The sequence below is a fragment of the Emydura macquarii genome, unplaced genomic scaffold, assembly GCF_026122565.2.
Source record: "Emydura macquarii macquarii isolate MOO-44397 ecotype Brisbane River unplaced genomic scaffold, CSIRO-AGI_Emac_v2 contig_3345, whole genome shotgun sequence".
In the NCBI taxonomy this organism is placed as follows: domain Eukaryota; kingdom Metazoa; phylum Chordata; order Testudines; family Chelidae; genus Emydura; species Emydura macquarii.
The window spans coordinates 6,489,565-6,505,363 of NW_027133482.1; the positions used below are offsets into that span (position 1 = coordinate 6,489,565).

Genomic DNA, 15,799 nt, shown 5'->3' on the forward strand with positions numbered 1-15,799 from the left:
CACGCCGCTATCAGAGAGACACGCTGAGGTCATTGGGGTGAGTCTGGATTTACACTAGAGTGATACCAATTAGAATCTGGCTCTAACCCCTTTGCGGTCAGTGAGTAACTCTGGATTTACCCCAGATTAACTGGGAACAGAATCCAGCCCTGACTCCATTGCAGTCCCGTGTAGCTGAGAACAGAATTTGGTCTGTCATTGGGAATGGTGGTAGGGCCAGACACTGAGGTCGTGAATCGCACTGAGCTCTGCAATCTGGGCCCCCCTTCCTTCCCCTAGTGCAGCTTCGGGAAAGCAGAGAACACCTGGAAAGCACCCCCTTCTGCCCTGCATCCCGCGTGGCCTCTCTCATCACCTGCCAAGGAATGCATGCTGGATGTGTGCGTCACAGAGCCATTGGGGCTCTGCTGTGGAATGAGCTGGCCGGTCTCAGCCCGGGGCCCATGGGCGAAGCGTCTACAGTGCAAACAGGCCGCCTTGCTGGCAGTCCCAGCAGAGAGGCCAAGGGCTGACCAGGGCCCACTCCTAGAGGCCGCCCCTCTGTGTCAGGCATGTGAGGAAGGGAGCCTGCCCTGCCGCTGACCTGCTGTATCTTCTCTGTGGGTAAACAGAGGCCGTCCTCTTTGCTCTGAGAGAGCCACATTTCCGCCAGCTGTGTGGAGGCAGCCCTCCGTTCCAGGAGTGCTTTGGCCAGGCCAGGCCCGTCTGGGGTCACCAGGCAGCACGGGACCTCTGAGGCCGTGAGAACCGCAGGTTCTGTCTGGGTCCTGCAGCCTCAGGGAAGCATCCCATCCAACGCTGCCACATGAACTGGCTCAGCGGCACAGCTTTCAATGGGAGTTAGGTGCCTAAATACCTTTGAGGATCTGGGCCACCCGTCGTAAAAGTTCAACGAGTGCCCTCCGCATGGCTAAAGGCTTAGCAGCGTCGGGGGGTGGGTCCACGGGGCTAGCTCAGCCCACAGGACACTGGCCCATGTCGGCATGAGGGACCCCACGTGCTGTGCGTGTCAGCCTAGATTTGATTCTTGGCTCTGCCCCAGGCTCCCTGTATGACCTTGGGCAAGTCACTTCATCTCTCGGGGCTTAGGCGCCTTGTCTGTAAAATGGGGATAAGTGATACTGCCCTCCTTTGAGATCTACTGATGGAAAGCGCTAGATAAAAGCCAGGTGGTGGTCTTAGCTGTACAATGGGAACAATAGTCCTTACCTATCTGTTAATGCCTGTAAGAGGATATAGTCATGGTGGCCATCTAAACAGCTAGATTTGTTCTCCTTCTACCAGTGGGGAAACTGAGGCACGGAACAGTGGCCAAGGTCACACAACAAGTCAGTGGCAGAGCTCCGCTGGCCAGTTTCGTGTCTTAACCACACGGGTTTCCCGCTTGTTGTACAACCTCCAGCCCATCTATTCTCCCAGCTGTTGTCTTCCTTCTGCTTGGTTCATTCCCTTCAAAGAGTCTCTGCCTGGCAGTTTCCCTCCACGTGCTTGTTTTTGCCCCTCTTCCTCTTGTTCCTTGCCTTTTATTTTGTCTTTCCTCTCACTAAACTCAGAGCCAGGGAGCTCTCGATCCATTTCAATTCCCTCGTCGAACCTGTGTTTCAGGGACAGCCACGCCCCGAAACGTTAGAGCTAATTCCTGACTCCCTGGGAGCTTCAGAGTTGACACCATGGCAGCTAATGACTTCCTAGCAATAGCAAGGACAGAACCCGGATTCCTTGGCCTGAAAGCCCTCGCTAAAGTTACTTCAGCCAAAGGAGACTCTCTGCTAAGTGTAGAGGATCTGACACCCAGCTAAGCAACTCTGGCTCTCTCCGGCAGAAGGCAATGTTGCTTATACCCGGCTCATTTTGCACTAGAGTCTACGGTAATATTTCTGTAGAAGATTAGAGTTGGAAGGTCTGTCCTAAGAAACTACCCTGATTTTCCTCTCGCTCCTGTGTTCTGTGTCTACGTTTTACAGAGAGAGATTTTTGGTGGGGCGGGAACGCTTAGCAACATGCTTCTTGTTGTTGTTGCATCCTTGGGCAAAATCTGATGAGCTAACGCTGAAAAGCACATCCCAACGAGCAGAAAATAGAGCCCCGGGTAGCCCCACCCTCTCCAAACATCCCCCCGCCCTTCCTGTCCTCTTTGACCAAACACATCTTGCCCAGTCCATGCTTCTTATCTGGCATCTTTGCTTTTCCTCCCTGCCCCTGCCAAATGAGAGTTTCCCGGGGAGAGGTGAGGGGAAGAGAGGAGCTCTGATTGCTCTGTGCATGCCAGTGGGGGCGTTCATCCCTATGCCCTGGACAAACGCCAACTCAGGGAGTTGCCCTGTGCATTGCAAGGTATTCACCGAAATGGTTCATAGCGATCGGACCTCTGACATAGTGAATGCCAGTGGAAAATGAGCTAGGATCTGCCGCTAAAATAGGGAAAGAATATGTTAAAAAGTATATAGATGAGTTAGATGTCTTCCAGTCACCAGGGCCTGATGAAATACATCCTAGAATACTCAGGAGCTGACTGAGGAGATCTCGGAGCCATTAGTGATTATCTTGAAAAGTCATGGAAGACGGGAGAGATTCCTGAGGACTGTAAAAGGGCAAATATATATAGTGCCCATCTCCGAAAAGGGAAATAAGGACAAGCCGGGGAATTACAGACCAGTCAGTTTAACTTCAGTACCTGGAAAGATAATGGAGCAAATAATTAAGCTATCAATTTGCAAACACCTAGGAGATAATAAGGTGATAAGTAACAGTCAGCAGGCATTTGTCAAGAACAAATCATGTCAGACCAACCTGCTAGCTTTCTTTGGCAGGGTAACAAGCCTTGTGGATGGGGAGAAGTGGTAGATGTTATATCTTGACTTTAGTAAGGCTTTTGATACTGTCTCACATGAGCTTCTCATCCACAAACCAGGGAAATACACCCTAGCTGGAGTTACTATAAGCTGGGTGCATACCTGGTTGGAAAACCGTTCCCAGAGAGTAGTTATCAGTGGTTCACAGTCAAGGGCATATCAAGTGGGGTCCCACGGGGATCAGTTCTGGGTCTGGTTCTGCTCCATATCTTCATCAAGGATTTAGATAATGGCACAGAGCACACTTACAAGGTTTGCGGGTGTTACCAAGCTGGGAGGGGCTGCAAATGCGTTGGAGGCTAAGATTCAAATTCAAAACGATCTGGACAAACTGGAGAAATGCTCTGAAGTAAATAGGATGAAATTCAATAAGAACAAATGCAAAATACTCCACATAGGAAGAACAATCAGTTGCAGACATACACAATGGGCAATGACTGCCTAGGAAGGAGTTCCACAGAAAGGGATCTGGGGGTCATAGCGGATCACAAGCTAAATAGGAGTCAACAGTGTAACACTGGTGCTAAAAAAGCAAACCTCATTCTGGGATGCATTAGCAGGAGTGTTGTAAGCAAGACATGAGAAGTAATTTTTTCTGCTGTATTCTGCACTGATAAGGCCTCAACTGGAGTATTGTATTCAGTTCTGGGTGCCACGTTTCAGGAAAGATGTGGACAAATTGGACTGTTCATGCAGTAGTGGCTCCAAGATCTGGGTGACGCCTGTGGAGGGCAGCTTTGATAGCCAAGAGCTGCCTCCTAGTCCAGCCCGACGGGCCAGGAACTCCACTCCCAGACACATGGGCACCAGCCGTGTCGCCACGGCCTGCCTGATCGTGCAGTAGTGGCTCCAAGATCTGGGTGACGCCTGTGGAGGGCAGCTTTGATTTCAAGCACAACGTCTCATTGGTGCAGGATTTTAATCTGGCCATTTCAGAGTGGTTTTAAGGCCATAAAAATGAAAGTGGAGAAGAACCGATTAGGGGCAGGCACGATGCAGGCAAGAGGTAGGGAAATCTCTCCCACAGCCCTGCTGATGCCCCTCAATCCCAGCCCCCAGCCCCCCCATTATTCCAGCCTTAGGGTTCACACACACACAGCACCGCCTGCTCTCCGGGTCTGACGCCACTGAGCTCTCAGACCCAGCACAGCCACTGGGCCCCGCGTTCATTGGTAAGGGCCCAATCCTGCTTTGGGAGTCGCCAGGAGTTGTACCACGGACTCCGGGGGGAGCAGGAGCAGGCCCTATCCAGAGAGGTGCTGAGTTCTGAAGCCAGGCGAAGCAGCGGTGCTGAGGCTAGGGTCTGCGAGAACCGCCGGGGGCAGGAGCTTGGTGTTCTGCGGCTGCCGAGCGTTGCACCTGGGGCCGTTGTCCCCGGCGTGGCACGGGGAGGGTGTTTGAAGGTCGGTCAAGGTTAGACCTCCACGCAGCCAGCCTGGCCCGAAGCCGCGTGTCCCTCTCACGCCTTTGCTCTTTGCTTTCTCCTGGCAGCCAGAGAGCAGCTCCGGCGTTCCCGGCACAGCAGGACCTTCCTGGTGGAGTCGGGGGTAGGCGAGCTGTGGTCCGAAATGCAGGCAGGTAGGAGGGGCCGTTTGCTTGCGAAAGGGGAAGGCGGGGGGGGGGGGGGGTCCCACTGTTATGAGCCGAAGGCTGCAGGGGACGGGATACAGCATCATCCGCATCCAAGACCCCCAGGAGTGGGGCCTCCCCCCCTGCTCACAGGGCCAACCACAGCCCCAAAGAGCACCCCCCCCTTGGGATTGAACCACGCTGTTTACCCACTGCCATCTCCCTGACAAAGATACTTACAGGGCCCCCATCCTGTGTCGTATCTGAGTTTCTCCCAGTCTTTACTGTAGTTACCCCCCCATACCCCTGCGAGGCAGGGCTGTGCTATTATCCCCAATAGGAAACTGAGGCACAGAGAAGCTAAGTGACTGGCCCCAGGTCACACAGGGAGTCTGTGGCAGAGGAGCGAATTGAACTCAAATCTCCCAAGTCCCAGGCCAGCCTCCCGACCACCAGACCCTCCTGCCTCCCCACGCCCAGCGCTCTACACGGAGGAAGCCGTCCGTCAGCCTGGCCCCAAGGAAAGACAGCGCAAAGCGAGATGGCCGGTACGGCCTGGCCCAGACTCTTCCCCAGTTCTGGGTGCGAAGCCAGGGGCGTGACACCCAGGGGGAGGGGGGCTCGTCTACACAGGACGTCAGTGCCCGGCAAGCCTGGGTGTGACTCTCCAGGACATCCCACGGCGCTGGGAGAGTTCTGCGGGGCGCTTTGCCGTACCCCGTGTGAGCGCGCTGCAGTGGGGTCCCCCCAGGGTGTCACTGCGCAGCCAGTGGGGGGCGCTGGAGAGTTATACCCCCCCCCCCCAGGAACGTCCCCAGTGGGCGACTGGGGTCCTGCAGACACATGACGAAGGTCAGATCTCCGTGGCCCATGAAGGCCGCACTCCTCTGTCACCCTGGAGCAGGGCTGTCCGGCGCAGGGCTCAGCTGTAAATGGGAGGGTGTCTGGGTGCGGTGTCTACACAGCCATGCGACACCCGTGGCTGGCCTGCGCCGGCTGAGCCGGGGCGCGGGGCTGTTTCACTGCTGTGTAGAATCCCGGCCCGAGCCCGGAAGGCAGCAGAGCAATGAAACATGGCCCGGGCCAGCCGTTGCTCCATAGACATCCCCTGAGGGAAGCTTGCCTGGCCGCTGTGCAGGCTCTGCCTGCCCCACGGAGAAGCAGAGACCCCTGCCCTTCAGCCCCTTCCCCAGGGGAACGGACCCAGCGCGCTACAAGATGCCGTCTCCCGCACTGGCCAGCGCACATGCTGCAGAGCAAGATTCAGGAAACCCTGCAGGAGGCAGGAAGCTGCCCTATTTCTATAGAAAAACAGCTGCTCCCCAGCCCCCCGCCCCCCCCTTGCTGGCTGGGGCAGGTGGACAAGGAGAGCCGGCAGGAGACACTTCCCCTTCCCAGGAGGGAGAGCGCTGCCAGCGCCCACCAGACACTAAAAAGAACCCCCCCACACCCCCCCTCGCTGCCCCTGGCTCTCTCCAGCCGCCCACACAAAGCTGGTCTGAAGCAGCAGCTAAATAAATCCAGCTGGTGCCAGCCCCAGGCCAGGAGCCGGTTTTGTGCTGTAATTAGTAAGGGAAATATCCCGCTTCTGGCCTTGGTCCAGAGGGCTGGCCCCGCCTCGCTCTCCTCTGCCGGCGCTGCTGCCCCGGGGCCCATTGCAGAATGTGGGGCGCGAGTGGAAATCAGTCTGGGGTGAATGCATGTCTCTGGTGCAGTCCGGCAGCCCCCCAGTCCCAGGACACTCAGCCCCGGCGCCTGGCAATGTCTGTAATGGGAGCAGTAATCCCTTCCTGGGCTAGGGAGCCAGGTCAGGATTTAGGGGATGCCCTGTGTGATGACACAATGCTGGAAGAGAGACAGCCAGAGGGACCCACAGCCAGCAGCCTGAAGCACGGATCCCCTGGCTCATAGCCCATTCCTGTCTCTTCGCGGCTGCAAACAGAACCTGCCTTTCCCCCTCCTCCAGTACCTGGCATCAGAGCTCTGTGCGCACAGTCACGAGCCAGCGTCCCAGAGGCCGGCGGTGTTATCCCCATTTTACAGCGGGGGAAACGGAGGCACAGAGCAGGGAAGTGACTAGCCCAGGGCCACCCCGTGGGCTCAGGGTGCGAGCCCTTTCCCAGGCCTGTGTTCTAACCCCTGGGAACAGCTGGCACAGCAGCCGAGGGGGACTGGAGCCACACGAAGCCGTCGGAGCCGCAGCGCCTTCACCCCAACGCCGAGCCCGTGCTAAGTAATTAACAGCTCCGGACGCTCTGCAGCCCAGTGCTCCGCAACGGAAGGTTTATCAGCTCCCACCCGCCAGCTGGAGGAGCAGGGAGTATTTATACGGGAAGGCCAAACATTGCAAATGTGAATGCGCCCTGAGTCCAGAGCGAGGGGGCCGGCATAAATGGCTTGCTTCTCTGCTGCAGCGGAGCCCAGCAGCTGCCCGCGGGCGTCACGAGAACCGAGGCGCTCAGCACCTGCCAGCCAGGGCCCTGCATCCCAAAGGACAGGGCGGAAGCAGGGATCTCTGTGCCGAGCAGAGCCCATGGGAAGCCAGAGTCACTGGGCCCCCTGAACTGTCCCCAGCGGCTGGGATACGGCTTAGATCCCTGGCCGGCGAGTCTGCAGCCCGGGGCAGGTGCTGGCTTGAGTTCAGCCATTGCTCCCAGCACCACCTGTGTCACAGCAGCGCGAGGGCTCAGCCAGCCAGTTCAGCCACGCCTCGTTCTCTGAGTAGGGGAAGATACGCACCTGGCTGCTGCTGGAGCCTGGGCTCGCCTCGCTGCATCTCCCAGCCACCCCATATTCACAGCCAGCAGGAGGCTGGCCAGAGCACGGTACCCCCTGGACCCACCACCCAGGTGATCTGCGTAGCGTGGGCAGGCTGGCTGGGGGTCTAGGAGGAAGGAAGACCCCCAGCTGTTGCCTGAGTTGCTCCACCAGAATTTGTCCCCCTCTCCCCCCCAACGGGACAGCTGCAAACAGGGTGATAAGGGGAGAGGTCGTTGGTCTCGAGCGATAGGTTCCCGGGCCAGGGCATCTCTAACGGATGCCAGCATGCTCCTCTCCTGCTGGGCATCGGCTCCGGCGGGGAAGCCTGGATGGAATGCGCACAGGTAGCCCTGCTTCTCAACTAGCCGAAAACCAAGCAGAGGATCCTGGCCCGAAATCATTCTGGGCTGGAGTCAGGAATGGCGCCCCAGTCCTCCAGCGCTGCGCTCAGTCCTTCCGGCCACGGCCGCTCCTTCACGCCACGGAGAAAGGAAACCACAGGAGTCAGTGGAAGACGCCGGTATAACACTAGAAGTAACGCCCTGTTGCTCTTCTGCAGCGCCCTTTCCAAACCCCAGCTCACGACGGGGGAAACTGAGGCACAGGGAGGGGCAGTGACTTGCCCAGGGAGGCAGAACCGGGAACCCTCTCCTGCTAATATCTTGTCCTCTGGTTTGGCCACGGGGCTGCTCCTCTCTCAGAGCGGTGGAGTCCCTGGACACGTGGCCTTGTAAGCCAGTTCCTACCCGTAACGTTGCCTGTTGGCTGCGTCGTGAAGGCTCCCTGCCGGAGCTGTGCCCACCAAGCCCATGTTGGCTCAAACGGTCCCACGTTGCTGGGACGAGTGGGCAGCTTGGACCAGCCGGGCCTGTCCTGTCTGAAGCCTGGAGCCCTATAGCTGGCGCGGGGTTTCCAGAGTAGGGAAGGGAGTGATGTCTAGTGGTCAGAGCACAGTGCCGCTACTTGATGTCGGGCTCTGCAGATGACTGTGTTTGGCCTCCGGCAAATCATTTCACTGCTCCCTTCCCTGCCTCCCCGGGGGGGGGTCGGGAGCTAAATCTGTCAAAGACTGTGAGGTGCTCAGAGATTACCATAATGAGTGCTGTGACCCGTCCGTGCCTAGGGCAGCCACCTGAAAACGCCAAGGGCAGGGCAGGCTGCAAACGGAGAGCAGATTCTCCCAGCACTGGTGGGTGGCTCTGAAGTCAGATTTCCCAACCAGCCACAAACAGTGCTTCTGATCCCCCAAACCAGTTATCAAGAAACCAGAATAACAATACACACAGCCCCCTTTACTGCATTTCAGTCTCCGGCTCCCAATCAGCACTAGGTCCAGTAAGGAGACCAGTTATTTAAACTCTATGCTCTTTACCAAAAAGGTTTCTCCTGAGCCCAAGGGGTCAGCCACAGCACCAGATCAATATAAGTTTGGATCTTACCCAAAATACCACGCTGCCAGCCAATCCTTTAGTAACTATAATACAGGTTTATTGTAAAAAGAAAGAAAGAAACAAAGCATAAGACAAATGTTAAAGGATTAAAGCAATCAGATACATACAAATGATTTGAAAGTCCGTATATATCAGGTTTCTAGTAGAATTGTGGAGTTGCAGGCTTGTACAGTCCCTCTGGTGTGCATCCAGTACTTGGATGGTCTCAGTCCTTTGTTTCACAGCTTCAGTTCAGTTGTAGATGAGCTGATCCAGAGGTAGGCTGAAGACGACTGAAGACAAAATGGATGTGGTGCAGCTGCCTTTAACGTCCTTTGGCCTTTGCCATGCTGCTTGTGGAAATTTAAAGGAATAAGGTGGAGTCCAGGGTCACATGAATAAGTCCTGGTGACTCATCAGGTGTATCCCTGGCTTCTCCCCCTGGGTCCCTTGCACCTGTGAATTTCTTTAATGGGCCATTAAGCAGGCTAGTGCTGCAGCCATCCTGTCTGGGGTGTCACCCAGACACGGCACACCTTGAAATACAGACAAAACATACCCATAACTTCCATTACACACATCACACATGAACACAAACATTATCATCTGACTTAGCACATTACAGCCTTTCTAATGGTACCTGACATGGCATATCTCACATGGATTATTATGATTCTGACGTATTGATGTTAAAAAATAGAATAAATGCCCCCGCCGACCCCCCCATCCAGCCAACGTCACAGGTGCCGTACAAAGACATTTGATAGATTTGCCCTTGGTCCCAGAGTGGGTCTGCAGCAGAGCCAGGCTCAGAACCCCATCTCCTGACTCGCAATCCAGTGCCCTGTCCCCAGGCTTCTTTTCCTTCCAGGCCGCTAGGAAAGCTGGGAGGGGCGGAAGGGCAGGGGCAGGTGTATTCAGTGCTCAGCTCCTTCTAGGCTGCGTCCGGCTTCCCGTGGCAATCAGTGGGGGCTGGTCACAGCAGGATCGGGGGCCTCGCGTTCTGCTCTGGAAGGTTTGAAGCTGCAGCAGCTGCCACCAGGCTCATGGGGGGCTCCCAGATATCGGACGGCACCTGCTCCCCGATATCTCACTGCGAGACCTACCACTCACTCAGCGCCCACCCGGCCCTGAGTGCCAAGGCAGGCCCAAGGAAGGTGGACGCAGCCCCAGGTGACCCCTTGGCACCAGTAACCCACGGGAAGGTATCGGATCCTCCCCGAAGCTAGCTCCCTTCAGTAGCCTCCCCGCCTGGCCGATGGCAGGGCCTGCGGCCTGGGGCTGAGCCATTTCCCTTGCTCTGGAGGAATTCGGAAGGGAGGGCTGAGGTCATCTCTCCGCTGGCAGGAAATCTGGCTGGCTCGCGGGACGGTGACATCAGCTAGGCGGGACTTTTGGCAGTTCCCGAACCCGAGCACTGGGGGCCGGGGGAGTTTGGTTTTTTTTTTTTTGGTTGCTGGATTCAGGCAGGATTAACCGTCGAGGGCCCGGGGGAGTGGTCACTGAGTAGTAGCAACAGTGCTCTGTGTTTTCACGCCCCCCTTCCAAGCAGGGATTGCCACGCAGCTGCAAACACCAGTCCAGCCCCGCCTGGCCTGTGCGCAGGGAAAGGTCCCAGGGCCAGGCAGAGAAGTGGAGTGCAGGGGGGAGCCACGGGGCAGCCGCTGGCTTGGAGGGAGCTGTCTCCAGGCCGCCAGGGGCTCTGCAGCGCAGGCTACGAGCAGCAGCCAGGTGGACGTCACCGATGAGCGCAGAGCCCCGAGCAGCCGGCGGGAAAGTGGCTCACAGAGGGCCCAGTCCTGCAGGCATGAGGCATGTGCCCATGTGACCTGCCGCATTGGAGTCTCACTGCTAGCAAAGGGAGGGGAGAATCGGGCCCAGGATCAGGCTCTAACGCAGCGGGGGGGGGGGGGGGGGGGGGGGCAAAGCAGAAGGACAAAGCCCCCCCAGGCCATCTCACGCAGGAGCTCCACGCAGGGCCATGTGGGTGGTGTTAGCAGTATCCAGTGCCAGGGAGAATATGCTGGAGGGATGCAGCAATGGATGGGCTCCCCAGCATGCCTGGCAGCTGCCCTGGGGCCCATGTGGGGCTGTACTTAAACAGCACGATAGCGGGGCCTATGCAAGTCCCTGCCCCGCTCTGTGCCTCAGTTTCCCCTCCTGTGAAACGGGGCTCCTGGTAATGCACCTCCTCGGTAGAATGCTCTGATCTGACACCAAAGGGCTATTTACTCAGCCAGGCAAGGGCAGGATCCCAGCTGTGCCTCCACCCGCCTCCCCTCATGCAGCATTAAATGCGAGCGGTGCAAAGGATGTGAAAGACACACCCGCGAGCGCCATGGCTGGAGCCCATCAGCTAGTGTAAGGAGCCAGGGTGTGGCTGGCCTGAGGGGTAAGGGCACCTGCTGGAGATCACACGTGGCCAGGACCTCAGTTTAATGCCTGAGACGGCAGAAGCACAGAGCCCCCTACCAGCGTGCTGGGTGGGGGCTAGATCATTCCTGATGCAGCAGGAAGACTGCCAGCTGCTAGTCACCCCCTGCCCTACTCTAGGTTCTCCTCCCAGCCGTGGCCTGACCTCCCCTGGCCCTCAATCCTGAGCTTTGCACCTGGGGGTTCCAGTGATGTGGAGATGGGGAGGGGGGCACTTGGCTGCATCAGGACTGGCCCCCTTCCCCTCCACGTCACGTGGCAGAAAGGAGAGTGCAGCAGCTCAGGATGGCAAAGGCAAGGAGCCGGGGTCTGTGTCTGTACCGGCACAGCTCTCCTGCCTCTGCAGCATTGCCAAACAGACTGTGCCTCAGGGCACCCGGGTTCTGTGCCTCAGTTTACCCATCTGTAAAACAGGGAGTCAGGAGCCTGGCCTACTTACGGCTGAGACGCGCTAGGGGAGATGTCTGCTGTTTTCTTACAGGTGACCGGTACATCGTGGCCGACTGTGGCGGCGGGACGGTGGACCTGACCGTCCACCAGATCGAGCAGCCGCAAGGGACCCTCAAAGAGCTCTACAAAGCCTCAGGTGGGAGGGCGCCGCCCGGGAGCCATGTGCCGAGGGCCCAATCCAGTGCACACTGGAGCCGGTGGAAAGCCTCAGACCCCAAAACACTTCCTGCTCTCCCCCCCTTCCCCCCCAACCAGCTAACCGCTGAGCCTCTGTCCTGGCCTGCAAGGCCGGTAGTGGGGGCATGGAAGGCGGTGTTGGGAGAAGGGACATGGAGGGGCTGGCCATGAACAAATTCAGGCTGGACATAAGAAGCAGGTTTCTAACCGGGGGGTGGGGTGGGGAGAGAGGCTCTGGAGCAGTTTCCCACTGGGGGGGTTGTGGAGCAAACAACTGACTTCGTTTGAAGAGAGCGCGGGACAACTGTGAGTGGGGTTGTGTGACGGGGCTGCTGGTGAAGGCAGGGGCCAGGGCTCAGCTGCCCTGGGGCTCACGTCTGGTTGATGCTTTGTGTGCCCCAAACTCATGCTTCAGGGCTTCAGCCAGCCACAGGCTGGGGTCAGGAAGGGAGTTCACTGCCCCACCCCAGTATATTCTGCGAGAGCTTTTATTTTTACTCCCCTTCCTCTGACACGTCGGGGATGGCCATGGCAGGACATGGGACACTGGCAGGGAGCCGGGGTGGCACCGAGCGTTTTCTCTCGCTCAGCTGCTGGGCTGGCCTTCAGGCTCGTGGCGAGGGCCGCATGTGGCGCTGAGACGGCATTTTTCCCCCAGGTTGGCAGGGCGGTGATGCCGCGGGGATGGTTCTCTGTCCTCTGCCATGGGTGGGTGCGGGTTACAGCTGGGCACATCTCTCCTAATCAAGTCCCTGCCATAGTGGGGGCCCCGGGCACTGCTGCCCGTTCTCTGGCTGTGGCATGCGCTAGTCCGGTCTCCTGCCGGCGGTAACGGCTTGGTCGAAGTCCAGTGGGGTTGGTCCCATGCCGCTCATGGCTGTGTCCAGCCCACCAGGGTTCCCCTGTCCTTCCCTGACTGGCCCAGTTCCCCAGCCTTCGAAAGAAAGGCACTCATCTGGAATAAAACCCGGCCTCTCGCTGTCAGGAGCTGGCAGTTCAGCTTCTCCCAGGGACCCGTCCTGTCTCTGTGCACCTGGCTGGCGTCCCCAGCCCATGGCCAGGCCCAGCGGCTCCGTGCAGCGTTGGGTTGCAGCACCATCTGGTGTCAATCGGGGAGACTAGCACTAGCCTTCCAGCTGGAGGATGTGCTGGGAGCCTGCCCAGGGTCCCCCTGAGGGGCAGCGATGCTGACGACGGAGGAAGGGGCTGGTAGTGAACTGGTGCTGACGTGAAGCCCCGTAAGAGACGGGAGCAAGCCAAAGCTGTGCCAATTTCCCGGGCGCGCGGCGTGAATACAGCGGAAGAGTTACACGCAGAGATGTTATTGAGATGGGAGGGCCCAAGCGCATAGAACAGATCCCCGAAATACAGGGCTAGCCATGGGGTGTCACGTTCCCCTCTGTCCTCGAGCCAGGGGCCAGAAATGCCCCAGCTGAACCGGTTTTAGTGGGTCTCCCAATTCCAGGCACTTCGCTGCCCACTTTGGGGTATCTGCTGGCACGGTGTCTAGTGACTGTCCATACAGCCGGAGTTCGCAGGGCAGGCGTGTGACAGGCCAGGCTGCTCCCTGCAATAGCCTCATGTCCAGTGCCGCTAGCGAGACGCCTGCACACCGTCCGGAGCGACAGAGTCCAGCTGGTAAACCCAGCTGGGCAACACCGTGCGGCCGCTCAGGCATGGGCTTGGAAACGCTACGGCCACAAGCCCAGGGTCCCCAGACCCAGACCCGGTGTGCAGTGTAGACACATCCGGGGGCCTGGGGGCGTCTGCCCCAGGCATGTGGGTTTCCTACCAAGGGTCCCACCTCCCGCGCTGGCGCACAGGGCACTGTAAAGCACCTGCCCGCTCATGCCCCCCACATCAGCAGGTGGCCAGGAACCATGAGCCAGGTCCCTCAGCTGCGACCCACCCCCCCCCCCCCGGCCCCCCTCCCACAGAAACCAAACCCAGGTGCCGCACCGTGGGGGGAAACGGCTCCTTGCAGAGCGTTTCCCCACCAGCCGGGCCCCAGGATGGGGCTAAGCCCCCCCCCCCGCCCCCAAGCCCCGAAAACTGGTGTGTGGGGAGCCCCCAGTGGCCACGTGGAGGGTCTGTGCCGTGGGAGTGGAACCAGGCCCCACATCTGGCTCCTCAGCCGCGTGGCTCCCAGGGGCAGCCCTGGGTTGGGATAGCAGGGGGCTATGGGGCAGGATTGTGGGGCTCCCGCAGTGCTTTGGGGGGGCCCAGGGCTGGGATAGCAGGGGGCTGTGGGGCAGGAATGAGGGGCTCCAGTATTACACCGGGGGGGGGGGGGGGCATGGCTGCGATTGCACGGGGTTGTGAGACAGGATTAAGGGGCTCCAGCAGCGCTGTTGGGGGGGGGGGGCAGGGCAGGGCTGGGGTAGCAGGGGACCGTGGGGCAATATAGAGGGGCACTGTAAGGGGGGGCAAGATGGGATAGGAGGGGCTGTGGGGCAGGATTGAGGGGCTCCCGCAGTGCTGTGGGGGGGGGGGGGGGCTGTAGATGGCGGGAGCGCCGGCTGGAGGGCAGGACAGGCTGTGTCAGAACTGGCAGCGCTTTGTGGGGGGACATGGGGCCCCGCTTGTCCAGCCCCTGCCCCATTCTGGCGCCCCCTCCCCCCCAGCTCTATTAACACATCGCTCTCCGAAGCAGAAAAAATGCCTTCACCCCCGAGACACCCATAGCCATTGCTGTGCCCCTGCTCCCAGCACCCCAGCCGGGCGCCCCTCACCTCCCTGCCGTGCGTCCCTGCCCTGGGCACAGCCCTCCCTCCCCCCCCCAGCCCTACTGTTGGGGGGTGCCCGAGCCCCCTAACCCCGAGATGCCCCGTGTCTTGCAGGCGGCCCCTACGGGGCGGTGGGGGTGGACCTGGCCTTCGAGACACTGCTGGGCCAGATCTTCGGGGAGGATTTCATCGCCACATTCAAGGCCAAGCGCCCGGCCGCCTGGGTGGACCTGACCATCGCCTTCGAGGCCCGCAAGCGGGCGGCCGCGCCGTTCCGCGCCAGCCCCCTCAACGTCTCGCTGCCCTTCTCCTTCATCGACTTCTACCGCAAGCACCGGGGCCAGAACGTGGAGACGGCGCTCAAGCGGAGCAGGTGAGCCGTGGGGGGTGGCGCTGCCCAGGGCTGCGGGGCGCTCAGTACAGCACCCCCGGGTGTGGGGCAGGTGCTTTCGCCACCCCCCGCCTTCCCACGTGAACCCCATCCCAAGTGGCCCAGGCAGGGCCGCCTGTGATGCCCCCCCAGCCCACTGGCAGGCCGTAGCTAGCACACGGGGCTGGTTGGTAATGTGGCGCCTGGGCATATGGGCCCGGGAGCGCTGGCAGCGGCTGAGAGCGGGCGGCACGTTGCCCTCTCGTGGCTAGTTCCCACAGAAGATGACAGCCTAGTACTGGTACCTGCTGATGGAGCTACTCCCATTGCTCTAACGCCAGAGCTCCGCACCTCTGGGTCTGATCACACGGCGGGCCCCCGCTGGGGGATCAGCCTCCAGGAAGTTACTCAGGGCAGAGGGGGGCGGGGGGGGAAAACCTTTGGAAGGGGTGTGGATACCTTTCCCGCCCTCCCCCACCTTGCTTTTTGTGGGCACAAGGGCGGGAGGTGGTGAGGGGTCGGGCAGGGAGGCGTTGGCCGGGCGTGGGCTGCCTGGGGGGCAGGAGGCCCAGAGCAGGGGGTGGGGGGGAGCTGGGCAGATCAGAGCCGGTACTGGAGGGGAGGGGCGCCAAGGCAGGGCCAAGCGCTGAGCTGATGGGCGGCGTGGGGGACAGATCCTGGGCTTTTCGGGGCAGCATCTGTTCGGCTGCCCATGGGGCCAGCACCCCTCCCTGAGCTGGGCATCGCTGGGCCCTGCCTGTGGGACTCCCGGAGAGTCACTCCCCTCTTGTACCCCCCCCGCAGCGTGAACTTCGTGAAGTGGTCGTCCCAGGGGATGCTGCGGATGTCCTCGGAGGCCATGAACGACCTCTTCCAGCCGACTGTCAGCCAGATCATCCAGCACATCGGTGGGTCCCAGCGCCCGGCCCCTGGCTGCTGCCTCAGTCCTGGGCCGAGCCCCCGGCCTGGCACCACTTCCCTTACCGTGGGGCCCGACCCAGACTGAGGAGAGGCGCCTCTTTTCCTCCCCCC

At 59.7% G+C, this 15,799-nt stretch overlaps 1 protein-coding gene across 2 annotated transcripts in view; it reads left to right on the top strand.

The window, feature by feature from the left end:
• Positions 1-15,799, top strand: part of HSPA12B (heat shock protein family A (Hsp70) member 12B) — a 55,889-nt gene that overhangs the window by 34,648 nt on the left and 5,442 nt on the right. For both annotated transcript variants that reach the window (XM_067533524.1, XM_067533525.1), the window contains exons 10-13: positions 4,344-4,430; positions 11,526-11,630; positions 14,512-14,770; positions 15,572-15,675. In XM_067533524.1, coding sequence (XP_067389625.1) covers positions 4,344-4,430; positions 11,526-11,630; positions 14,512-14,770; positions 15,572-15,675 — 555 coding nt within the window. The remainder of the gene's footprint in view (positions 1-4,343; positions 4,431-11,525; positions 11,631-14,511; positions 14,771-15,571; positions 15,676-15,799) is intronic.